General features: G+C 43.0%; 1 protein-coding gene across 2 annotated transcripts in view; it reads left to right on the top strand.

Annotated features, from left to right (window-relative positions):
* The window catches only part of SEMA3E (semaphorin 3E), a 392,121-nt gene that overhangs the window by 214,132 nt on the left and 150,461 nt on the right, over positions 1-27,528 (top strand). For both annotated transcript variants that reach the window (XM_069765160.1, XM_069765161.1), the window contains exons 3-4: positions 18,971-19,030; positions 22,352-22,471. In XM_069765160.1, the coding sequence (XP_069621261.1) occupies positions 18,971-19,030; positions 22,352-22,471 (180 nt within the window). The remainder of the gene's footprint in view (positions 1-18,970; positions 19,031-22,351; positions 22,472-27,528) is intronic.

The following is a 27,528-nucleotide window of genomic DNA, read 5'->3' as shown; positions in this document are numbered from 1 at the left end:
ACAGACAGCTCTCCAGCGACCAACGATGCCGGTAACCAGGGTAAACATCGGGTTACTAAGCGCAGGGCCGCGCTTAGTAACCCAATGTTTACCCTGGTTACCAGCGTAAAAGTAAAAAAAAAAAAACACTTCATACTTACCTTCCGCTGTCTGTCCCCAGCGCTGTGCTTTCCTGCACTGACTGTGAGCACAGCGGCCGGAAAGCAGAGCGGTGACGTCACCGCTGTGCTCTGCTTTCCGGCTGGCCGGCGCTCACAGCCAGTGCAGAGAAGCACAGCACTGGGGACAGACAGCGGAAGGTAAGTATGTAGTGTTTGTTTTTTTTTACTTTTACACTGGTAACCAGGGTAAACATCGGGTTACTAAGCGAAGCCCTGTGCTTAGTAACCTGATGTTTACCCTGGTTACCAGTGAAGACATTGCTGAATCGGCGTCACACACGCCGATTCAGCGATTTCTGCAGGGAGTCCAGCGATGAAATAAAGTGCTGGACTTTCTGCAGCGACCAACGACATCACAGCAGGATCCTGATCGCTGCTGCCTGTCAAACTGAACCATATCGCTAGCCAGGACGCTGCAACATCACGGATCGCTAGCGATATCGTTCAGTGTGAAGGTACCTTAAATGTGATAGCATATTGTGGCCTACGCTAACTATTGTAATTCTGTTAATACATGTACTGATTGTTAAGTCCTTCAACTCCAGGCGATTATGAAGATGTTTTTCCGTAAACAAATTTAAAAACTATAATATTTGGAAAACATAAATATATTGTGCTACATTTCTTTTCCCTTTGATTAATACACTAAATGAGACATTATTTAATTGTAGAGGCATGCTTTGATGTGCACATTATTCAGTATACCATATAACTTTCAAGTATATACAGTGAAGAGCAAAAGGGTAGCAATGTTTTGAACTTTTGACTTTCAGGCTTCTCAGCATCCACTACTGCTTTGATCATGAGACTTTTATCATTCTGGCTATCTCATACATAAATTTGACTTGCAACTATTTAGCATATTATTAGTTATGCATATTCTTGTAATGTCATTGTTACTGTTTTGCTCCTAATTGTGGCAAAATATGTTTCTTCCTGAATTCTACAAAATACAACCTGTTCTCATATTTCCTAATAGCTCAGTGTATTATTAGATTGATTCCAAAAAGTGAAGAGTCATTGGTTTGAATTGAGGAGCAGCCATGAAGACGATTTCCCAATAAAAGAGAAATAGCATCATCCATCCATAGCGGTCTCTTGGCCAAGAAAATTTCGAAACTGCATCATGTAAGTGTCATGACAGTTGGAAGAATATGAAATGAAGTCTGTCCATCCAATCAGAAGCCAAAAGGTGGATATTTGGGCAAAATATCGGAGTCAACAAGTCAGTCCATCCCTAGTTCTATCTGTTCTGGCGTGACAAATACGGCAGTGGAGGTGGCTCATATGCATTATAATAGTGAGATCACAGACATCGATGCAAGTACCGTGTGACGCACATAACATAATTCTGGAATGGTGGCCTGAAAAAGGTAAAGAAGGCTCAACTTCAACATTGTCATAAGAAGCGTCAGTTCAAGTTTATAAACAAGTTTAAAAAGTGGACAATTAAAGATTTGAAACGGGTGATTTGGAGCTATGACGCAAAAGCAGGTAAACTAAACTCTGATAGGTGCAAATGGGTCTGAAAAAAACAAGGGAAAAGGGGCTAAATGATTGAGAAATTGAAAGAAATGTCAAGTTCGGTGGAGAAAACCTGATGATATGGGGTTGTTCGACAGCCAAAGGCATTTGGATATTTAACCAGAATCGATGGTGGTCTCAATGCTGAGCTATATGTGAGAGTCCTACAAGATTCACTTTGTATACTCAAGTACTATCGGAATGAAAAGGATGACATAGTGTTCCAACAGGACAACAACACGAAGCATACAACAAGATTGGAGAATAAATGGTTCAATGACATTAAAGTAGGGATGCTGGAATGGCCCCCACAGTCCCCAGTCATCAACCCAATCAAACACTTGTGTGTATAATTGAATAAAAAACTGTATGCATACAAAAGTGAGTCAACCAGCACCAACTTTGGGAACATATGGAAGAGATCTGAGATCAAATTTCAGTCGTCACATGTTTGAATATGATCGAGAACAAGCCCAAAAACTTTCAGGCAGTGTTGAAAGCCAAAGCTGGATTTACAAAAGACTAACAAATAAAAAAACTTAAAATTTAGTCGCAAAACTGTAACAATGCACTGACATGACAAGAATCTGCATAACTAATCATACGCTTAATAGTTGCAAGTCAAATGTAAGTATGAAATATGCAAGATGATTGTCTATAAAATGATGGCAGTCTCAAGTACAAAGCAGATAGTAAGATATGAAGCCTGAAAGTCAAAAGTTCAAAACATTCCAACCCTTTTGCTCTTCTATCAATCAGGCAGGAAAAGGTTATAAAACCATCTCTAAAGTATTTGGACTAGATTAGTGATAAGGGAATATGCTCGAATAATATGTTATCCATGCATGCTCGAGTGCTAATAGAGTATCTTTGGTGTCCTCTGATACTATGTCGAGTTGTCATGGCTGCATGTCTCGTGGCTCTTTGACAGCTGCAACACATGCAAGGATTGCCTATTTGTTAGGCAATCCCTGCATGTGTTGCGACTGTAAACAGCTGCGAAACATACAGCCATTGTAACTTGAATATAGTATTAGAGCACATTGAAGATACTGTATTAGCAATCGAATATGCTCAGATAACACCTTATCCGAGCACGCCCACTCATCACTAGATTACATCAATACATAGGCAGATTTGGTCCAAATGGATGAAATTCTAGACCACTATTGCTCTTTGTAGGAGTGGTTGACCAACAAAGGTCACTCCATGATCAAGGCATGAAATAGTCGGTGATGTCCCAAAGGAACACAATGTAACCTCTAAGCAATTGATGGCCTCTCTCACATTAGTTAATGTTAATGTTCGTGAGACCACCATCAGACGGACACTGAACAACAGTGGTATGCCTAGCAGGACTGTAAGGAAAAAGGCTATGCTGTCCAAAAAGAACCTTGCTGCCCTTCTGCAGTTTGCTAAAGATTACCTGGACAAGCCAGAAAGGTATTGGAAAAAATGTTTTGTGAATGAATTAAATCAAAATAGAGTTTTCTGATTTAAATAAGAAACGTTATCTTTGGAGAAGGAAAAATACTGCATTACAGCATAAAAACTTCATATAATCTGTGAACTTGTTTTGCTGCATCTAAACCAGGATGACTTGCCATCATTGTTAAAAAAAATGTAAATCTTATCAGAAAATTCTAGAATAATATATTGGGAGTGAGACATCTGTCCATGGGTGGATTCTCAATAGAACATGGATCAGGCAGCAAGACAACTCTAATTACACAAGTCATCTATCAAAGAATGGTTAAAGGAGAATAAAGTTAAAATTTTAGAATGATAAAGTTAAAGCCCTGGCTTTAATCCTATAGAAATGTTTTTGAAGGACCTAAAGTAAGCAGTTCGTGGAAGAAAACATACCAACATAATAGAGTTGTAGCTGTTTTGTAGAGATAAATAAGTTCAAATTCTTCTAAGACAATTTGAAGGGCTAATTAAAATTTGCCAAAACATTTATATGTAGTTATTGCTGCACAAGGGGGTTACACCAGGTACTGAAACACAGACATGTAATCTTGGATAACTTTTCCCAATAAAAAAATGAGAATGTCTTATATTTTTGGCTTGTTTGATACACTTGGTTTTCTTCTGAAATTCTGAATGGTTTGCAAGCTTTCAAGCACCATTGTATGCTCTGTATGATCAAAAACAGGAAGAAAAAAAATATTTTAATAAGCTCTATGGTAGTTCAACTTATATGACACTACAAGGAGGTAGAAAATTAGACCACCATCTCTTTAAATCTTAGCGTGGCTTATTATATGGCGGCATAAACTGACAAGAAGGTGAAAGTAAACAAAACACTGTAGAACAGTCAATACGTTTGCAGGTAGCAACCCGCTCTGGAGCAACCCAGATTCAGTCTTTCCTCCTCAGGACACAAAACCACTGGAGATCCTCTCTCCAGTATTGCTGAACAAAGACTGCCACTGGAGCCCAGCTATGTAACCTCCAGACCATGTGTCTCCTCTCCCATGTGACTTATCACATGAATGTGACATCACACAGGTCGTGAGAGCACACGGCGGTGCCAGCTCTGCAGGTAGAGATAAGGTGGACATCCTCTCACCCACTCTATTTATGTCCACATAAAAGCCAGGCCATTTAGGCAACTTAGCTTAATCATCACAATACTTAGTGTGCTGGAGGAAAATACTCTGGGTTTCACATCACTGATGCCATTAAAGGTAGTGACACGTATCTCCCCTCCAATAATTTACCAGTGACTTTGTCACAGCTCAATCACCTTTACAAGATTTCCACTAATTGATCCCAGCATAAAAAGTCAACACCATACGCAAAGAGATTAAACTGAGCTGTAGGATAGGTGATCAAGGGAAATAAAATTCACATCACACCAATAAATCCCTACTAAATGGTAGGACAGGCATGTAGCTCAGTAGAAATAGCAAACAAGTATATATGTATGTGTCTTGAAGTTGAGCAGAACAATCCACGGAGGAACAGGTTTTAATTGAATTTTCTGAATTCAAGGACTTTGAGATTCAATTTGCGGTTCACAAAAAAGAAATAACTTCCCTGACACCATTTCCCATACTGCTCAAGCATCACAGAGCAGTCTTATGTCTCTTTGTGTTGCTTATCCTTAGGGTCCTATAGCAATTACATCTAGCGGATTATCATATCTTGTACAGTGGTGGTCAGTACCTGGGCCATCTGAGATCAATGGTTCCCAGTGGAGCAAAGTTTGTACGGAAAAGTAATTTTCCATTTCCAGAGCCATTGGGTAAATCAATCTTTCATGTAGAGTATATGTTCTTATGATCATCAGGGTTCTCTCTCCTTCTCACTTTCTCAAAGAGTGTAAGCCCTTATGACTAGCGGGATCCTCTCTCTTACTCGCTTTCTTGTGGAGTATAAGCCCAGTCACAACGAGATTCTCTACCTTTCTTTCCTCCCCCTCACGTGTAGTTTCCAATCACTTAAAACCTTTTTAGTATTAAGATGCAAGCAAATTAATTTGCCGCAAATCAAACTTTGGAAACAAATTTGCTTATCTCGAACATGTTTGAGTACTTGATTATTGTTGCACAAAACAAATAGGCTCTCCATATATTGTATATAGAGAGCCAATACATATCAAGCAATAATAATCAGTTGCCCAAACAAAGATTTATGAATAGCACAATGATTAGGAAATCAATGTTAAGGTATTTCCCTATTATACCTTAAATATATATCCTATATCCTTTCTGACCACAACAGAGATTGGTATACTAAAAGGTAACTACCTGGCACCCCTGCTCAATGTCATCTTTTTGATATGTAACCCTATTGGTCATCTCTACTTGACTCCATTCAGTAAAAAATTATACACAAATATTTACTTTACCATTGAAAATTTGGTGAATCCTCATATTATATCATGGTAACATGTCAATTAGAAAAATATGAAAAATAGTCATGTTACCATGATATAATAAACAACCATATCCCTCACTTGTCCGAAGTGCAGCTAATCCATACTGCTCCACGAGGATTCAGATTATTTGGAGAGCAATCACATTAGTGACCACTCTCCCCGACAGCCTGCACACACTGACAGGAAAGTAATAGCTCCTGTCAGTGTCTAGCAATGAGCTCCTGCCATGAGAAAGTTCACCAGAGTTCATAGCTAAACCCAGGTGAACTCATGTGCGGCACCACTTCCTGTAAGTTCTCATGCAGCGGTATTATAATTGAGTTCACCGGGGTTCCGCTATGAATTCCGGTGTACCTTCTCACGGCGGTAGCTCAGCACTAAACACTGACAGGAGCTATTACGCTCCTGTCAGTGTGTGCCGACTGGCAAGGAGAGTGATCACGTGACCACTCTCCAAATCATTAAAATCATTGTGGGACACTATGGATTATCTGCACTTCAGACAGGTGAAGGATATGGTTGTTTATTATTTCTCTTTTTTTTACAGGGGACATGGGCATCGGTGGATTAGGCGTAAGGTGAGAATATGGTTGTTTGTTATTTGCTGTTTGGAATAGATGTAAGGTGAGTATAACTGCTTTCTTTTTATTTCAAATATAGGAGTCTGTGCCACCTATTTCAAATAAAAGATTTTATTCTGGCTGTGTCTTTATAACAATATGACTATGGGATAAGTAATGGAGAGGTGTCTCATACAAAGGTGAGATCAATCACATACTGTAAATACAGGAGCTTCTCACAAAATTAGAACATCATCAAAAAGTTAATTTATTTTAGTTCTTCAATACAAGAAGTGAAACTCATATATAGAGTCATTACAAGCATAGTGATCTGCTTCAAGTGTTTTTTTCTGTTAATGTTGATGATTATGGCTTAAAGACAATGAAGATCGAAAAGTCATTATCTCAGTAAATTAGAATAATTAACAAAAAACACCTGCAAATGCTTCCTAAGTGTTTAAAAAGGTCCCTTACTCTGTTTCAGTGGGCTCCACAATAATTGGAAAGACTGCTGATCTGACAGATGTACAGAAGGCAGTCATTGACAAACTCCACAAGGAGGGTAAGCCAGACAAGGTCATTGATAAAGAAGCTGGCTGTTCACAGTGTGCTGTATCCAAGCATATTAATGGAAAGTTGAGTGGAAGGAAAAAGTGTGGTAGAAAAAGGTGTACCAGCAACCGGGATAACTGCAGCCTTGAAAGGATTGTTAAGAAACTGCCATTCAAAAATTTGGGGGAGATTCACAAGGAGTGGACTGCTCCTGGAGACATTGCTTCAAGAGCCACCACACACAGACGTATCCAGGACAAGGGCTACAAGTGTCACATCCTTGTGTCAAGCCACTCATGGCCAAAAAATAAAGCGAGAAGCGTCTTACCTGTGCCAAGGAGAAAAAGAACTGGACTGTTGCTCAGTGGTCCAGAAGTATTGTAATTTACTGAGATAATGACTTTTGCGTTTTCATTGGCTGTAAGCCATAATCATTAGCATTAACAGAAATAAACACTTGAAATGGATCACTCTGTTTGTAATGACTCTATATAATATATGAATTTCACTTTTTGTATTGAAGAACTGAAATAAATTAACTTTTTGATGATATTCTAATTTAGTGAGAAGTACCTGCATTACCCGACAAGGCAAGTAGGGAAGCGATGCGCCATTTCTGGGGTGGCTGAGGGCTGATGTTTTTAGTATGGTAGGGGGCCAATATTCATGGCCCCTTCCTAGGCTATAAATATCAGCCCGCAGCTATTTTATAGACTCCTCTCCATTACTAACTTGTGGGCTTGATGTTAGCGGCCATAAAACATTTGACATCAACCCCACAAAAATTACCCCACTTGCCGTTGCACCAGGGCAAGCAGGAAGAGCAGGGCAAAGAGCCAGTAATGGCACATCTAACATATGTACCTTTTCTGGGGTGCCTGCGGGCTGCTATTTTTAGGCTGGGGGTCAAATTTCCATGGCACTTCACCAGCCTGAGAATAACAGCTCCCAACTGTCTGCTATAGCTTGACTAGCTGTAAAAAATGAAGGTGACCCCATGCCATTTTTTAAAAGTAATTTAAGTAATTAAAAAAAACAGCATGGGGACTTCTCTAGTCTTGATAACCAGGTAAGGTAAAGCTGACAGCTAAGGGTTGCGGCCCCACATCATTTTTAAAAATTATTTATACTCCCATTAGTGGCGCTTGCTCTCACTGTTATCTGCTACAGCAGGTGCCACTTTTTAATGCCGGTCAAAGCTGCTGGTTCACTCAGTTATCTGACAGCTCGGGAACAGCAGCTCTCTGACTGGCAGTAATGATCCTACCACTCATCAAAGCTACCAGTGTTTCTAGCCCTATCATGCACATGACAGCGTGGAAAACATCCAAAGTTCAGGGTACCGAACTTAAACAGTAACATGGACTTCTTGGAGAAGTCCGTGTCCGGGGTCCATACCCGAACACTAGGTGCTCGGTATGGACCCCAAACTTTACTGCTCAGGATCGCCCATCACTAATTATATGCAATTAATTAAAAAATGGGAATAACATTTTCAAAACATCTCTATTTCATCAGTACTGAGTAATTGTGTGATATGCAGAATTTACTAAAATCACAGAAGCACCATGAGGCCTGGTGGTGTTCAGTTGGAAAATGGCTTGCTAGGACAATTTGGAGAAATGGACTTACAATTGGTTTCACATCCAAATGAATGTATCACAAATATGTTAGTTTTCTTGGAATGAAGACTATAGGGGGCTGCTAACAGTACATTATGCCACATCACTCCATAATCACAGGAGTAGGACAAGTTTGAAAGTCTCTGTTAGGGGTCGAGTTCCTGCCTCTGCACAGGGGGAATCTCGGGCCATCTCCGCTGTGGTCTCCCATTCTTCTCCGGCCGCAGTAGAACCTGCTCAGTGGAGACCTCGATCCCAGCGTCTCGCTCAATCTGACTCTGTGCTAAGAGTTACTGCTGCATTTCCTGCTTCTGCCATTGAAGTCAATGCTGGGCAGCGGTGAGCAGATGCTGCTGGGACTAAGTCCTGCTTTTCACGTTCTGAGCATGCCCAGAGTAAGATCTCTCAGTGGAGATCGAGGGTCAAATGATCAGATACTGCAGCTAGGTCATTGGTCCTTCTTGGAAGGTCCTTGTACTGTAGGTGCTAGGACTAAGTCCTGCTTTGCACTCTGAGCATGCCCAGGGCAAGATCTCTCAGTGGAGATCTGGGGTCACATGCTCAGGTACTGCAGCAACTCCATTGGTCCTTCTCTGAAGGTCCTAAACATGCTGCAACTATTTAAGGCTCGCATGGCCGCACGGCCATCCGCTAGTATTGACTTTTGTAAACATGTGTGTGTTGTGAGTGAAAGTCGTTCTTTAAAATCCCCTCCCTATTGTATGACTGCTCGTGGAAGGAGGATGATTGCTATCTAGCGCCCGACTTAGCCATCAGCACGTTACACACATTACAGCGTCTAATTGCTGTGACCGCCAGTGCGGTGCTGTGTGCTTTCTCTGCGCTTTCCTGATCCAAGCCTGGGTGGTTAGTGGCGTCCACCAGTGCGGCACCGCACGCACTCTCGTGCTTCTTAATAATATTATTTCTGTCTCTCTGACACCCCAGTAGCGGTGTCGAGCGCATGAGGTCTTTATGAACTCAAATCCTGAGTCTTGGGATTGAGTTCTGAGACCTTGCTTGCACTCTTGGTGTGGTACCGCGGCCTTGTGATGCAACAGGGTTCGCTTCCTTCACACAGGGTGAAGTTAACCCATGTGTGTATTCACATTGTACCGCCATATTGTCCGTCTCTACGAGCAGCAGGGTTTTCACCTGCACGGTGGACCTCGGACTGCGAACGCACCTAATACCATTACATCTTAAACTTGGTGCGTTCCGCCAGTCCTAACAGTCTCTTCATGGCGTTTGCCACGTGGTCTTGAAAGCAGTGGTGTGAGATCAATGGAACACCTGCAGCTCGACTTCTGGCTTACAGCCAAAGGTCATGCAGATGCCTTTTTATCATTTTTGTAGACATTGCATGACACCTTAGACTTGGTATATGAAGTACAATTTCACTAGCAATGGAGAATAGATGACTATGTGCCATTCTTCTAATGTAATGATTCATGTCACGATATGAAATATCATATAAGTAGCTTCTCTTGCTCAAGGCTGTGGGCTCACAAGCCCCCCTTCCCTTTCACTCAGCCAAGAGCTGCTTTGCCAATGTAGATGGGTGAAGAAGAAGAGTTTATTACCTCTAGCTCGGAGAGCAGAAGTATTTACGACCGGCATTTCCTGTGTAAGCTCTTGTCCAGCTATAAGTGAACTAGAAACTTCGAGGATCCATGAAAGATTCTTTGTTTATTTTTTGTAAGATATTAGGCAAACGATTTAAGCTAGAAATAGGAAAAATATATATTCCTTAACGTCACTCGGCGGAGCTGTCAACCGCTGTAAACATGAACTTCTAACTCCATCTGGTAAAGAAGTAGGGATTTCTCTGTAAATATGTATCCCAGATAGGACATATTTGATCTCATTAGAATGCTCATGTTAATCCGAGATGAATGATGGGTTTGTTATGACTCTGACATGTTTTGTAGCGAAGTTATAGAAATTAGAGAGAATAGTTTTAAGTTTAGTCAGAATGTAGAGAGAGGAGGGTCTGGATAAACCAGCCTTTCTGTGATGTCACAGCCTTACGGTTTTAAGTGTCTGGAAGGCTCTGAGGAGTCTCTTCTTTCTGCTTGCTTGCTTGCTTCTTCTTTTCCTGGAAGAGCTGAGCACGTCCCATGAACTGGGACGTATGGAAAACTGCACTAGCCTGGGTGCCTGCCATGCTTTGAACATGTGAGTGTTACTTTTTCTCATTTAATCCCTGTTTATTTTATAATTACCCTTGTACATATTTGCAATTGTCTCATTTGTAACATCTTTATAAAATATTTTTGATAAAGCACTGCCTAATTTTTTATGGGATATAATATTATATGTTAGTTCATTCTCCATGCTCTAAACGTACCCTGTCTCTTGAAGAGAATTACGCTACTGTGTGGGGTTAGCTTTGGACCCGTTTAATCGAAGCTGGTGGCAGCGATAGTGTGCAGACTGTTGAGTGATGCTGTAGCGACTGCGGCGTTGATAATTATTGTTTCTGCCTGAGTGGGAGTAGTTATCGCGTCGCTGCAGCGTGCCCAATAGCCAGTACATAGCAGGCAGCCTTTCTGGCGACTAATTACCCAGGGTGCAGTACCTAATCTGACCTGAGAGTAAGGGGGGGGGGGGCGCCAGAGAGCTGCAAGTGTTAAGTGGAACTGTAAGCGGGATATACATAAATCCCTGCAGTTTGTGGTATATTGAAAGCAGTGGGATACCTAGAATAAGCCCCTGCTGTAAACTAAGAGGTCAATAGCCTTGTGTGTGTTTTCTCATCACATTGTGGAGTGGAGGGATAACTAAGATAAGCCCCCCTGCACATGTGATAGCCGTCTGTTGGCCTAAAGTCACCCCAACCCGTGACGTAGGGGTGACGGTCACGGTGTGAATCGTGACAAATTGGTGGCAGCGGTCAGGGGAATCCTGACAAATTGGTGGCAGCGGTCAGGGGAATCATGACAATTGGTGGCAGCGGTCAGGGGAATCCTGACATTTGGCGGCAAGGCGGTGGGATATCTTAGAGCATTAGTGATTTGGTTTGAGTAATCATTCCTCTCACTAAAAACTTGCAGAAAGTTCTTGCGAGGACTCTGCGCAAATAAGTTTGGAGAACGAACTCAGTGTTTTATTAGTCTTGAGACAATTGCGTACTGGTAATTATCCCCTCCCTTTCTCTTCGTTTTTCTATCCTATCTTTTATTTGGCAACCATGGCTGTGAAAGGGGAAGCCTGGTACAACCAGCAGAAGAAGGACTTTCTTGCTGGGATATGCACGTGCCATGGCCTGAACCCCCAGGGTAAGACGAAGGCTCAAATGGTCACTGAACTGGTGCAATTTGAAGCAGACCAAGCCAGGTCACAGAGCCCAGAGGCCGCAGAAGCCAGCACAAGCAAAGATGGTGCTGCAGCAGAGGTCCAACCACTGAATACGGGCCCTACTGGCAACCAGGGGGGCGCAGACCTCCTCCTGCAGCTTGCTCTGCAACAATGCTCCGCAGATGACCTAGAGAGACGTCTGCAGCTGATCCAGCAATACCAGGAGCGAGCTGAGCGGCCAGCGGAGCGGGAGTACAAGCTGCAGATGGCCCAACTGCAAATGCAGGGGTCGTCCCAGTCCAGCCGTGAGCCCAGCAGCGCTCAGATACCTAAACCCCGGCCCGATCACTTCCCTGTTATGGAGAAGGACGGAGACTTGGACAAGTTTCTGCGGGCCATTGAGAAAGCCTGCAGACAGTACCGGCTGCCTACAGATGAATGGACCCGATACCTGACACCAGGGCTGAGAGGCAAAGCTCTGGAGGCGTTTGCTGCCCTCCCTCAAGAACAAGATGGTAACTATGAGGCCATCAAGCAGGCTCTGATAGCCAAGTACCAGCTTACTCCCGAAGTGTACCGTAGAAAGTTCCGGACCCTCCAACGTGGCCCACACGACAGTTACAGTGATGTGGTGCATGGACTGGGGACCCACTTTGACCAGTGGACCCAAGGACTGTCAGTGACCACCTTTCCACAGCTGCGAGACCTGATGATCAAAAACCAGTTCTTTCATCTTTGCCCAGCTGAGGTGCGACATTTCGTGATGGACAGAGAACCCAAAGACGTGACGAAAGCAGCGCAGATTGCTGATGCCTATGAGGCCAACCGTAGATCGGAAGTGTGGAAGCCAGTCACCACCAGCTGGAGAGGGGGTAAGCCTGCAACCAACGCCAGTACCCCTGCCAGCGAACACACCAGAGGTCCTGGCCCCGTGGCCAACAGCACCAGACCTACCACCGAACCTCGCAAGTGTTACACCTGCAATCAGACTGTTCATCAGCTGTCCCTTACCGATGGCCCGGGTTTTTATTGATTGGGGTGCTGGGAGCGGGGTGAAGGAAGTGGGGCTGTCTGATAATTTGCCCACTGATGTTTTGTTGGGGACTGATTTGGGGAGGATGGTTGCATACTACGTCCCTGACACCCCTCCCCAATCTACTAATAAGGGTAACGTTAACCCTGATGATGATGATGATGATGGGAAATCGCATGTGTTACCTGACCATGCTTTATCTTGTCATGATGCATCTAATAACCATTTTTTTCCTAGGATTGATGGTGAAAATGTTGTACCTGTGCCAGCTGAACCTGATAATGATTTTTCTGTGAAGGTTAATGTGTCCATAGGTACAGGCGTGCCCAGCCACGTCGCTCAGCGGAGTGAGACGGCTGAGGAACCCCTAACAGGGGCAAGTGTCGGTGCTACAGGAAATGGGGAGATGCATGGGAACCGTAAGGAAGGTGATGCCATGAAAGTGACCAGTGCCACCGAGGAAGGTAACTGGCCCATAAGTAGCACTGCCCCTGGAGTGTTGGGGGTGGATGGGGAGGTAGAGCCCATAGCAGCGCCGGCTGATGGGACTGTAGAAACCCCCGGGGAGACAGCCTATGTAGCTGCTGTCACCCGCAGTCAGAGTGCCCGGAACACAGATAACTGTCTGCCTTCCGGACCCTCCTCAGTCATCACTGTGATTGAACCAGAGGTGGACCCAGAGCAGGTCCAAGAGGGTTCCCGTGGGGAAGGGACCCTGACATCGCTTCTGGCTTCCCCTAGGCAGGAGTTTCAGGCTGCTCTGCACACAGATGCGAGCCTAGAGAGTTTGAGACAACTCGCCGGGACGCGCTTCTCCGAGACTGATAAGGAGAAGGTGTTCTGGGAACAAGGAAGGTTGTACCGGGAGACAATACCTGGAGAATCACAAAAGGAGTGGTTGAGGGAAAGACAGCTGGTCGTCCCACAGCAATTCCAGGGAGAGGTGTTGCGGATTGCCCATGAGATCCCGCTAGCTGGACACTTGGGGATCAGCAAAACTAAGGCCCGGCTGTCTCAACACTTCTATTGGCCTAAGATGGGGACAGATGTGTCAAACTACTGCCGCTCCTGTGTCACCTGTCAAAGGGTGGGGAAAGCGGGGTCTGCTATTAAGGCTCCCCTGATCCCTTTGCCAGTGATAGAGGAGCCTTTCCAGAGGATCGCGGTGGACATTGTAGGCCCGCTGGCCATCCCCAGCAGCTCTGGTAAGCAATACATCCTTACTGTGGTAGACTACGCTACCCGGTACCCAGAGGCAGTAGCTCTGTCGTCAACTAGGGCAGATAAGGTGGCAGATGCCCTGTTGGCTATCTTTTCACGTGTAGGATTTCCCAGGGAAATGCTTACTGATCAAGGGACCCAATTTATGTCTCGCCTAATGGAGGCTCTCTGTAAGAGAATGCAGGTGAAGCACCTGGTATCGAGTGCGTATCACCCACAGACCAATGGCTTGTGTGAACGCTTCAATGGTACCCTCAAACAGATGCTACGCATGCTGGTTGAGACTCAAGGGCGTGACTGGGAGCGGTACCTCCCACACCTGCTGTTCGCTTACCGAGAGGTTCCGCAGGCCTCGACGGGGGTTCTCCCCCTTCGAGCTCCTGTACGCCAGGCGAGTTCGGGGACCCCTTGGGTTGGTAAGAGAATCCTGGGAAGAGGAGCCGAACCCTTCTGAAGTGTCCATAGTGGAGTATGTCATGCGCTTCTGTGACAAGATGCAGACCTTGACGCAGTTGGTGCATGACAACATGACGCAGGCTCAGGCTGATCAGAAGCACTGGTACGACCAGAATGCCCGGGAGCGGACCTACCACGTGGGTCAAAAGGTGTGGGTGCTGGTCCCCGTACCAACGGATAAGCTTCAGGCAGCCTGGGAGGGCCCGTACGTCGTCCACCAACAGCTCAACCCGGTCACTTACGTGGTCACGCTTGACCACGCTCGGGGTAGGCAAAAGGCCTTTCACGTCAACATGATGAAGGCTCATCACGAACGTGAACCTTTCGTCCTACCGGTCTGCAGCTTGCCCGAAGATGGGGAGTAAGACACCCTCCTGGACATGCTGGCCCAAGCCAAGGCCAATGGGTCCATCGAGGACGTGGAGGTAAGCGCCTCGTTAACTGAACCCCAGCGGTTGCAGTTGCAAACCACACTGGAACCCTTCCGGGTCATGTTCCCCAACCGACCTGGGAGAACTGAGTTAGCCGTCCACGAGGTGGACACCGGGAATCACGCCCCACTACGGCGAACACCCTATCGAATCTCTGACCAGGTGCAGCAGATTATGCACCAAGAGATCGATGAGATGTTACAGCTGGGGGTGATTCGATGGTCAAAGAGCGCGTGGGCATCACCTGTAGTGCTCGTGCCAAAGAAAGACCGGACCACCCGGTTCTGCGTGGACTACAGGGGGCTCAACGCCATCACAGCCTCCGATGCGCACCCAATGCCGCGCATCGAGGAGCTGGTGGATAAGTTAGCTGGCGCAGATTACCTAACAATAATGGATCTGAGTCGAGGATACTGGCAGATTCTCCTGAGCCCCGAGGCGCAGGAGAAGTCCGCCTTTATCACACCCTTTGGACTGTACGAGTCCACGGTCATGCCCTTCGGCATGAAGAATGCCCCTGCCACTTTCCAGCGGATGGTCAACCTCCTGCTTCAGGGACTGGAGAAGTGCGCTGTGACGTACTTGGATGACATTGCCATCTTCAGCCCCTCCTGGGAGGAACACCTGCAGCATCTCGAGGAGGTGCTCAGGCGAATTCACCAAGCAGGACTGACTATCAAGCCGGGAAAGTGCCAGCTGGGCATGAGGGAGGTTCACTACCTGGGGCACCGGGTAGGCGGGAACACCCTGAAGCCAGAGCCTGACAAAGTGGGCGCGATCGTGAACTGGCCCACTCCCGTGACCAAGAAACAGGTGATGTCCTTCCTGGGCACTGCAGGGTACTATAGGCGCTTCGTACAGCACTATAGTAGCCTGGCAAAACCTTTGACGGACCTCACCAGGAAGAAGCTACCCCACATTGTCAACTGGACAGATGGCTGTGAGGGGGCCTTCCAGGTGTTGAAAACCGCACTGTGCAACGCCCCTGTGTTGAAAGCAGTCGACAGCAGTCGACTGTTCTTGGTGCAGACCGACGCCAGCGAGTTTGGCCTTGGTGCTGTACTCAGCCAGGTTGACTTGGAGGACCAAGAGCACCCCGTGTTATACCTGAGCTGGAAACTTTTGCCGAGGGAAGTGGCCTACTCCACCATCGAGAAGGAGTGCCTGGCCATAGTCTGGGCCCTGCAGCGCTTGCAGCCCTACTTGTACAGTCGCCCCTTCACTGTGGTGACCGACCACAACCCTCTGCGCTGGCTAAATGCCATGTGTGGAACCAACGGCAGGTTGCTACGCTGGAGCCTTGTCCTTCAGCTGTTTGACTTCACCATTGAACACAAAACGGGCAAAGAGCATGGGAATGCAGATGGACTCTCCCGCCAGGGTGAACCTACTGAGGTGCCCATGGAGGCATACCGTGGGGTACTGCCTCCCTAGCGCACACCAAAAGGGGGAGGTGTCACGATATGGTGTGAAATATCATATAAGTAGCTTCTCTTGCTCAAGGCTGTGGGCTAACAAGCCCCCCTTCCCTTTCACTCAGCCAAGAGCTGCTTTGCCAATGTAGATGGGGGAAGAAGAGTTTATTACCTCTAGCTCGGAGAGCAGAAATATTTACGACCGGCATTTCCTGTGTAAGCTCTTGTCCAGCTATAAGTGAACTAGAAACTTCGAGGATCCATGAAAGATTCTTTGTTTAGTTTTTGTAAGATATTAGGCAAACGATTTAAGCTAGAGATAGGAAAAATATATATTCCTTAACGTCACTCGGCGGAGCTGTCAACCGCTGTAAACATGAACTTCTAACTCCATCTGGTAAATAAGTAGGGATTTCTCTGTAAATATGTATCCCAGATAGGACATATTTGATCTCATTAGAATGCTCACGTTAATCTGAGATGAATGATGGGTTTGTTATGACTCTGACATGTTTTGTAGCGAAGTTATAGAAATTAGAGAGAATAGTTTTAAGTTTAGTCAGAATGTAGAGAGAGGAGGGTCTGGATAAACCAGCCTTTCTGTGATGTCACAGCCTTACGGTTTTAAGTGTCTGGAAGGCTCTGAGGAGTCTCTTCTTCTTCCTGCTTGCATGCTTGCTTCTTTTCCTGGAAAAGCTGAGCACGTCCCATGAACTGGGGCGTATGGAAAACTGCACTAGCCTGGGTGCCTGCCATGCTTTGAACATGTGAGTGTTACTTTTTCTCATTTAATCCCTGTTTATTTTATAATTACCCTTGTACATATTTGCAATTGTCTCATTTGTAACATCTTTATAAAATATTTTTGATAAAGCACTGCCTAATTTTTTATGGGATATAATATTATATGTTAGTTCATTCTCCATGCTCTAAACGTACCCTGTCTCTTGAAGAGAATTACGCTACTGTGTGGGGTTGGCTTCGGACCCGTTTAATCGAAGCTGGTGGCAGCGATAGTGTGCAGACTGTTGAGTGATGCTGTAGCGACTGCGGCGTTGATAATTATTGTTCCTGCCTGAGTGGGAGTAGTTATCGCGTCGCTGCAGCGTGCCCAATAGCCAGTACATAGCAGGCAGCCTTTCTGGCGACTAATTACCCAGGGTGCAGTACCTAATCTGACCTGAGAGTAAGGGGGGGCGCCAGAGAGCTGCAAGTGTTAAGTGGAACTGTAAGCGGGATATACATAAATCCCTGCAGTTTGTGGTATATTGAAAGCAGTGGGATACCTAGAATAAGCCCCTGCTGTAAACTAAGAGGTCAATAGCCTTGTGTGTGTTTTCTCATCACATTGTGGAGTGGAGGGATAACTAAGATAAGCCCCCCTGCACATGTGATAGCCGTCTGTTGGCCTAAAGTCACCCCAACTCGTGACGTAGGGGTGACGGTCACGGTGTGAATCGTGACAAATTGGTGGCAGCGGTCAGGGGAATCCTGACAATTCATCCCTGTAAAGTTTCATCTCTCTGCATCTGCTATTGATTCCGTTTCGCAATTGTTCTCCCAACCAGTGGGACAAGTGTTGAAATCTCGGCCTATGCACTTAGTGATAAACCAAGGTCTAAGAATGATTCATAAATTTAGACCTTCTAGGTTCTGTCTCAGTGGCAATATGTCAGTCATATCGACAAACATAAGGCATCACACTAAAATACCACAAGAGATGATCCGACTTTGAGGTTTCATATTGGTAAAAAAATGTTCTTACAATCTGATATTTACGCCCCTTCTATATGTCACAGATTGGTTCTAGAGCTTTCAAAAATTGATAATTTGCTCCTTGATTTGCCTAACTTTTAGTTTCTGTACTGGGCCCCATGTATGTCCTGTTATTTAGTAGGGATTTATTTGGGTGATATTCAGAATTGTATTACCTATGACAACCTATACCACATTTCTAATTGATCTGTTTGGGTATGGCCTTGGCTTAATGCTGGGTTCCATTGTGAATGCAATATCATTTTATGCATTCATGTTAAAGATAAATGTTTTTTCCCCCTATTTTTGTTTATTTGCAGCCCCCTAGTGCTTTATGTGGTTTTATCTTGTAGTAGGCTTTGGCTTTGTTACAAGATATTGTTACACATTTTTTGTGTGTGTGATAAGTGGAAGTTTAAGTTGGTATCTCAGGTTTACTATGATTAATGTATTATTAATTTTCTCATTTCATGCTGAAGACGTGCAATTTATTGAGCCATAAAGCTGTGCCTGTACGTGGAAAGCATTGCATATTTTACTCTCTGGATAAACTAAGTAACACTTTCCTGCGAAAAAGGCTTAAAACTACTGGAATATTTAAGTGAATATTTTTTTCAGTAGGGAATGTATGAGTTAATTATTTTGATAGATGACTTTGTTATTACATCCGCACCAATCAGGGTGTGGTTTATGTAATTGCAATCTGCCAGGATGCTGAGTAAAATAATAGATTATATAAACAACATTAATCTGCTTGTTAGCAGTTAACCAGCCATTCACTCAACCACACTAAGCATTCAGAAAGAAAAAGAAACCCAGTGGCTATAAAAGTATACTGGGAAAAACTGCTTGTTTCAGCTATATCTTCACAGCAAATTACTTTATTTTCTATGTTTGATCGCTGACACAGATAAGTAAATGTTTCTGTGTCGTTCTAAATATCTAAATGTTCTCATTTTACTGAGATTCATATTTTTATGATTGTTTAAAGTTCCTTTTTTAAAGGTACATGGAAAGTAATGTTATAAAGGTTATGTTTTCTTTCTCCCAGATACATTGGCCAAGCTCAGAACAGCAAATTGATGATTGCTACAGAAAGGGAAGAGAAGAGGTAAACACAAGATAACAGCAATGTGTATCATTTTGGATTTACCCAAATCACCTGTATAAAAGCTATTGCAAATAAAAGCAGTGGTGCTGCTCATCTTTACACGTTATACGCCAGAGAGCAGAAGGATGGTGGAACATATTGACCCTCAACACTTTTTTCAAAGCATATACATATGTATATGCATATACTGTTTTCATTTTTTTAAAGCTTTTATTCAATTGTTTATTAATGCTTTGCCAAATAAATATGGAAGTTTTAATCCGGTATAAACGCCGCTGTTCTCCTGAATCTTCTGCTATTTTTTTGCACCTACATTTCTCCATTCCTAAGATGTAATCCCCTTCTTGGGTGCATGTACAGCTGTGCTCAAAAGTTTACATACCCCTGCAGAATTTTTGCTTTCTCGACCTTTTTTTCAGAGAATATGAATAACCCCTGACGAAGCTGTGTCCGCAGCGATACGCGTGGGGCTCTCTCCTCACCCCTTAAGCCTGTCTCCTGTCTCCATTAGGCATCTGGGCTCATGGTATACCATTGTTCAGTGTTCATGCTGTTCCTTTGGAACATTTTTTCCTCTCTCTACTCCCCCCATTTTTTCTTACATCTAGGCACCCATTGGGTTATTATTTGATTGCAGGGGAGCACCAGTGTATGCCTATTTGAGGCTTTCTGGCACATGCTTGTAGCCCGCATTTATATATCTATCTTGGTACTGCCATCATCTTGGCTAAACAGCATGCTGATATAGCACTTTATATTGTTATATACCAAACACTGAATTGCAGTTTTTTGCTAGATTATCTGTTAGTGTGCGACTACAGGTTTACGTATGCATTTGTTTCGGCCTTTATATATTCATGTATGTCATATTTGAGGCTTTCTGGCACATGCTTGTACCCCGCATTTATATACCTATCCTGGTACTACCATCATCTTGGCTAAACAGCATGCTGATATAACAATTCACATTGTTATATACCAAACACTGAATTGCAGTAATTTTATTGCTAGATTATCTGTCAGTGTACGACTACAGGTTTACGTATGCATTTGTTTCGGCCTTTATATATTCATGTATGTCATATTGGACAGTTACATGTTTAGACAGGATACGTCTTGTATATACATATAGCACTTTATCTATGCAGTGTTGTTATTTCATGATATTTGTGCTTAGGGGTGGGGACTTATGGTTCTGTATTCAGACCTTTTTAAATGGTTTTATATGTTTGTCATGTTCTTTGAGGTGTAATTAAACATTTTTTGATATTTTCTCATATTTTATGGGTGTGCATACCATTATTGGTCAAGTCTTTTTTCTTTTGTGTTTATAACACCAAAACTTTAACTCCACTCATGGTTAGTGGTTGAGTGAAGCCATTTATTGGCAAACTATTGTGTTTTCTCTTTTTATATCATAATGACAATCCAAAACATCCAAATGACCCTGATGAAAAGTTAACATACCCTGGTGATTTTGGCCTGATAACATGCCCAGAAGTTGACACAAATGAGTTTGAATGGCTACTAAAGGTAACATCCTCACCTGTGACCTGTTTGCTTGTAATCACAGAGTGCATAAAGGCTGAGTGAGTTTCTGGGATCAAGAGAGACTTTTGAATCTTTCATCCAGCCACTGACGTTTCTGGGTTGTGAGTCATGGGGAAAGCAAAATAATTGTCAATGGATCTTTGGGAAATGGTAGTTAAACTGTATAAAGCAAGAAAGGGATACAAAAAGATATCCAAGGAATTGATAATGCCAGTCAGCAGTGTTCAAACTGTGATTAACAAATGGAAAGTCAGGGGCTCTGTTAAAACAAAACCACGGTGAGGTAGACCAACCAAAATATCGTCCACAACTGCCAGGAAAATTGTTTGGGATGCAAAAAAACCCCCACAAATAACATCAGCTGACATACAGGATGCTCTGAAAACTAGTGGTGTGGCTGTTTCGAGATGCACAATAAGGAGGCACTTGAAGAATAATGGGTTGCATGGTCGAGTTGCCAGAAGAAAGCAATTACTGCCCCAATGCCACAAAGTATCTCACCTACAATATTCAAAACAACACATAGACAAGCCTCAAAACTTCTAGAACAAGGTAATTGGGAGTGATGAGACCAAAATGTAACTTTTTGGCCACAACCATAAGCGCTACATTTGGAGAGAGGTCAACAAGGCCTATGATGAAATGAACACCATTCCTACTGTAAAGCACAGAGGTGGATCGCTGATGTTTTGGGGATGTGTGAGCTATAAAGGTTCAGAAAACTTGGTTGAAGTTGAAGGAAAGATGAATGCTGCACATTATCAGCAAATGCTGGAGGCAAATTTGCACTCATCAGCCCAGAAGCTGCACATGGGACGTACAACATGACAATGATCCAAAACACAAGGGGAAGATGACCTGTCATTGGCTACAGCAGAACAAAGTGAAGGTTCTGGAGTGACCAGCTAAATCTCCTCACCTCAATATCATTGAGCCACTCTGGGGAGATCTCATGCACGCAGTTCATGCAAGACATCCCAAGAATTTACAGGAACTGGATTTATTTTTTGCCAAGAAGAGTGGGCAGCTTTACTATCTGAGAAAATAAAGAACCTCATCCCAACTACCACAAAAGTCTTCAAGCTGTCATTAATGTTAGAGGGGGCAATACATGGTATTAAGAAATAAAGTATGTGAACTTTTGATCAGGGTCATTTGGATGTTTTGGGTTGCATGATGATTTTAAAAGAGAAAACACATTAGTTTGACAATAAATGGCTTCACTCAACCACTAACCATGAGTGGAGAAAAATGTTTGGTGTTATCATTCATATTCTCTGAAAAAGGCCAAGAAAGCAAAAATTCTGCCGGGGTATATAAACTTTTGAGCACAACTGTAAATATACTATACACTGTGGCATGTGACAGATTGTGAATAGTTAAGTAAGTTGAAGATAAAATGATCTCTAAAAAGCCTACATAAGATTTAAATAGTCTATTCTATTAGCCATCATAAGGAATATTTTGAAATCACAAATCCAAAACACCTAAAATGCCTGCAATCATTGCAGGAGGCCAAAATAAAGAACATCTCCAGCTCTTTCACATGTATTTGGCAACCTCCCAATAGGCTTAAAATTGTAATTGATTTGATAAGAAAAAAGTTATTTCTCTCTCTATGTCTCTATGTTTATATCAATACTGTACAGGACTATCTATATATCTATATATCTATCTACCTATTTATCTATCTATCAATTTTAATGGTATTTTCCATATATTCTGTCATTATTGATTGTTATTTAAATATTATTTTTTACATATTTGCAGAGAGAATGTGCAAACTTTATTCGGATTCTTCATCATTATAATCGTTCTCATATTTTGGCTTGTGGAACAGGAGCATTTGATCCAGATTGCACTTTTCTAAGAGTTGGACTCAGGTCACAGGTATGTGCTTTTTTAGGTATGCCTCAGGCACTTATATGCAGCTCTGCATATTCTTATTGCTCTTCAGGGTTTTATGTATGTCTTTGATTTGTAGCTTTAAAAACTTTTACAAGGTATCTGCTGGAATTCCTTTTTTTCAATACCGTAAGTTTGCTTCTAAAGTTACATCTAAAATAACTGGTGATCACTGGAAATCTTTGAAGACACTCTTCAAAGTTGCAGTGATGTTTACTCTATTTTTTCAGCTTTTTTTAAATTCCTTTATTCAGTACCAATAAAACATTAAAGGGAATATGTCACCACAATTGACCAATCTAAACTATTAAAATGGACAAATAGTTTATAGACTGCCGAAAAAAGTCCTACCTGTATGCCTCATATCAGATGCCTTGTTGAGAAATCATCTTTTATCACTTTATGTAAATTACCTCTTCTTGGCTCTGGGGAGGACGCTGCCTGAAAGATAACTCTGCCTCCAGAGTTTATTATACATGAAGGGGTGTTACTAGCATGATGTGTAATGGCCGCTCTCTGCTCTCCTTATCTCACTGCATAGCAGTATGTGATTATACCTGACACATCAGCAGTTTCATCACAACTTCCTTCTCACAGGCAGACAGGGTTGCAATATTCAAGCAACTGTCACTTCCAAACAGAAAGTTAGTATGTACTGGGGCAAACTAAGAGTAGCCATCTCTATACATAACAAACAAATAAAGTTGCACTCTGTAGCGCTACAGCATGTAAATATAAAATACATGAAATATGAATACCATAACTGCTTTAGATAATAAGAAGAAATGGAGATGCTTAGTACATAATTTGGCCAATTCATGGGTGCCCAGCAGTCACAACAAGGCAATTTCCGTGTGCTGGGAACCTATCTTATGTGAATCTTATCCTAGGCTAAAGCCTGCATTTATGGATAGGTAGGTCCCTGCTGCAATTACCGTATTTTTGGGACTGTAAGATGCACTTTTTCCCCCCAAAAAAGTGGGAGGAAAATTGGGGGTGCGTCTTATAGTCCAAACGCAGGCTTAACGGGGCATGCGGCAGTGGTTTAGCAGCGTCCGCTGGGATACCTCGGGACTGCATCATTGCCCACTTCTGCTGCCTCTGGCTTCCTGAGGAAGGGACCATGCCTCCAGTGACCCTTCTCTACCACTGCCGACCCTCAGGTAAGATACCTTAAATTTGGATGATAGGATGGATCCCCATGTTAGAAAAAATTTTTTTTTGCTCTTTTCCACCCCAAAATTTGGGCTCCCTCTTATGTTCCAGTGCATCTTATAGTCAAAAAAATATGGCAAAACCACCAAAGGCTGGTGTATGGAGTGCTTGGTCAGAGAGTTAATATGCAAATAACAAAAGACTGATCGTCATTTCCAAACAAAAAGCTAGAGTGTACAGGTGCAAACTACGAGTAGGCATCTTTATACATAACAAACAAATAAAGTTATACTCTATAGTGCTATAGCAAGTAAACATGAAATATATGAAATGTGAATTACATTACTGTCCTAGATAATAAAAAATGGACATACTTAGCACATTATCTGGCGAATTCATGCGTGTCCAGCAGCTAAAGACAATGCGATATCTGGTTGCTGTGATTCTAATGTGAATCCTCTCCTATGATGACGTCTGCTTTTATGGGTACGTAGGTCCCTGCTGCAATTAAAACTGACACAGGCTGGTTGGTATAGTGCTTGGTCAGATAGTTAATATGCAAGTTACCAGCGTGATGTGTAATGGCCGCTCTCTGCTCTCCTGATATCACTGCAGAGCTGTGTGTGATTAAAACTTACACAACTGTAGTTTCCTCTCAGCTTTTGCATTCATCTCACAAGCAGACCGGGTTGCAATATTTTTGCAAATCAGCAGAGCTCAAAGAGACAAATCTCAGTTCTTCTGTTCTGTTACTTACTTATCTCACACTGCTAACTCCTGCTTCCTGTATAACAAGCTCTGGAGGCAGCTATCTTCCAGGCAGCATCCTCTCCAGAGCCTGGAAGAGGTAATTTATAAAAAGGGATAAAAGATGATTTATCAAAAACAAGGCATCTGCTAAGAGGCATGCAATCATCACTCTCCTCAGCAGTCTATGACTTGAATGTCCATATTAATAGTTAAGATAGGTCAAATATCAAGACTAATTCCCTTTAACCCTTTTTTTGGCATTGGGTGTAGTAGTACGCCAATGTCGGACTCTCCATGCTTGGTGCATGATATATACAGCTGACGTGCCCACAACAGCCAATGGTGGAATTGAGATCCATCCGTGGCTGTTAACTAACATAGTAACATGTAGTTAGTAAGGCCGAAAAAAAGACATTTGTCCATCCAGTTCAGCCTATATTCCATCATAATAAATCCCCAGATCTACGTCCTTCTACAGAACCTAATAATTGTATGATACAATATTGTTCTGCTCCAGGAAGACATCCAGGCCTCTCTTGAACCCCTCGACTGAGTTCGCCATCACCACCTCCTCAGGCAAGCAATTCCAGATTCTCACTGCCCTAACAGTAAAGAATCCTCTTCTATGTTGGTGGAAAAACCTTCTCTCCTCCAGACGCAAAGAATGCCCCATTGTGCCCGTCACCTTCCTTGGTATAAACAGATCCTCAGCTAGATATTTGTATTGTCCCCTTATATACTTATACATGATTATTAGATCGCCCCTCAGTCATCTTTTTTCTAGACTAAATAAGGCTAATTTCACTAATCTATCTGGGTATTGTAGTTCTCCCATCCCCTTTATTAATTTTGTTGCCCTCCTTTGTACTCTCTCTAGTTCCATTATATCCTTCCTGAGCACCGGTGCCCAAAACTGGACACAGTACTCCATGTGCGGTCTAACTAGGGATTTGTACAGAGGCAGTATAATGCTCTCATCATGTGTATCCAGACCTCTTTTAAAGCACCCCATGATCCTGTTTGCCTTGGCAGCTGCTGCCTGGCACTGGCTGCTCCAGGTAAGTTTATCATTAACTAGGATCCCCAAGTCCTTCTCCCTGTCAGATTTACCCAGTGGTTTCCCGTTCAGTGTGTAATGGTGATATTGATTCCTTCTTCCAATGTGTATAACCTTACATTTTTCATTGTTAAACCTCATCTGCCACCTTTCAGCCCAAGTTTCCAACTTATCCAGATCCATCTGTAGCAGAATACCATCTTCTCTTGTATTAACTGCTTTACATAGTTTTGTATCATCTGCAAATATCGATATTTTACTGTGTAAACCTTCTACCAGATCATTAATGAATATGTTGAAGAGAACAGGTCCCAATACCAACCCCTGCGGTACCCCACTGGTCACAGTGACCCAGTTAGAGACTATACCATTTATAACCACCCTCTGCTTTCTATCACTAAGCCAGTTACTAACCCATTTACACACATTTTCCACCAGACCAAGCATTCTCATTTTGTGTACCAACCTCTTGTGCCGCACGGTATCAAACGCTTTGGAAAAATCGAGATATACCACGTCCAATGACTCACCGTGGTCCAGCCTATAGCTTACCTCTTCATAAAAACTGATTAGATTGGTTTGACAGGAGCGATTTTTCATAAACCCATGCTGATATGGAGTTAAACAGTTATTCTCATTGAGATAATCCAGAATAACATCCCTCAGAAACCCTTCAAATATTTTACCAACAATAGAGGTTAGACTTACTGGCCTATAATTTCCAGGTTCACTTTTAGAGTCCTTTTTGAATATTGGCACCACATTTGCTATGCGCCAGTCCTGCGGAACAGACCCTGTCGCTATAGAGTCCCTAAAAATAAGAAATAATGGTTTATCTATTACATTACTTAGTTCTCTTAGTACTCGTGGGTGTATGCCATCCGGACCCGGAGATTTATCTATTTTAATCTTATTTAGCCGGTTTCGCACCTCTTCTTGGGTTGATTGGTGACTCTTAATATAGGGTTTTCATTGTTTCTTGGGATTTCACCTAGCATTTCATTTTCCACCGTGAATACCGTGGAGAAGAAGGTGTTTAATATGTTAGCTTTTTCCTCGTCATCTACAACCATTCTTTCCTCACTATTTTTTAAGGGGCCTACATTTTCAGTTTTTATTCTTTTACTATTGATATAGTTGAAGAACAGTTTGGGATTAGTTTTACTCTCCTTAGCAATGTGCTTCTCTGTTTCCTTTTTGGCAGCTTTAATTAGTTTTTTAGATAAAGTATTTTTCTCCCTATAGTTTTTTAGAGCTTCAATGGTGCCATCCTGCTTTAGTAGTGCAAATGCTTTCTTTTTACTGTTAATTGCCTGTCTTACTTCTTTGTTTAGCCACATTGGGTTTTTCCTATTTCTAGTCCTTTTATTCCCACAAGGTATAAACCGCTTACACTGCCTATTTAGGATGTTCTTAAACATTTCCCATTTATTATCTGTATTCTTATTTCTGAGGATATTGTCCCAGTCTACCAGATTAAGGGCATCTCTAAGCTGGTCAAACTTTGCCTTCCTAAAGTTCAGTGTTTTTGTGACTCCCTGACAAGTCCCCCTAGTGAAAGACAGGTGAAACTGTACAATATTGTGGTCGCTATTTCCTAGATGCCCGACCACCTGCAGATTTGTTATTCTGTCAGGTCTATTAGATAGTATTAGGTCTAAAAGTGCTGCTCCTCTGGTTGGATTCTGCACCAATTGTGAAAGATAATTTTTCTTGGTTATTAGCAGAAACCTGTTGCCTTTATGGGTTTCACAGGTTTCTGTTTATGCCTCTGTCAATTTCTGACAGCTGCATTTAATTCGCTCTTCCCGGAGGCGCGTCGTAAATCCCACCCATCAGTGACCCGTCACATGATCACTGGTCACTGATGGGTTGGCATGACAACCAGAGGTATGAAGCAGTTTTCCAGAACACAATATGTTAAAGCCAATTATGTATTTCAAAAGTACAAATTGTTCTGCAAAAAACAAGCCCTCACATGGCTATTTTGACAAAAAAATAAAAAAAAAGATATGGCTCTGGGAGGAAGGGGAGCAGAAAACAAAAGCACAAAAATGGAAATACCTCTGATCATGAAGAG

This window comes from Ranitomeya imitator, chromosome 4, assembly GCF_032444005.1.
Source record: "Ranitomeya imitator isolate aRanImi1 chromosome 4, aRanImi1.pri, whole genome shotgun sequence".
NCBI lineage: Eukaryota > Metazoa > Chordata > Amphibia > Anura > Dendrobatidae > Ranitomeya > Ranitomeya imitator.
This window is presented reverse-complemented; position numbering and strand designations above follow the sequence as displayed.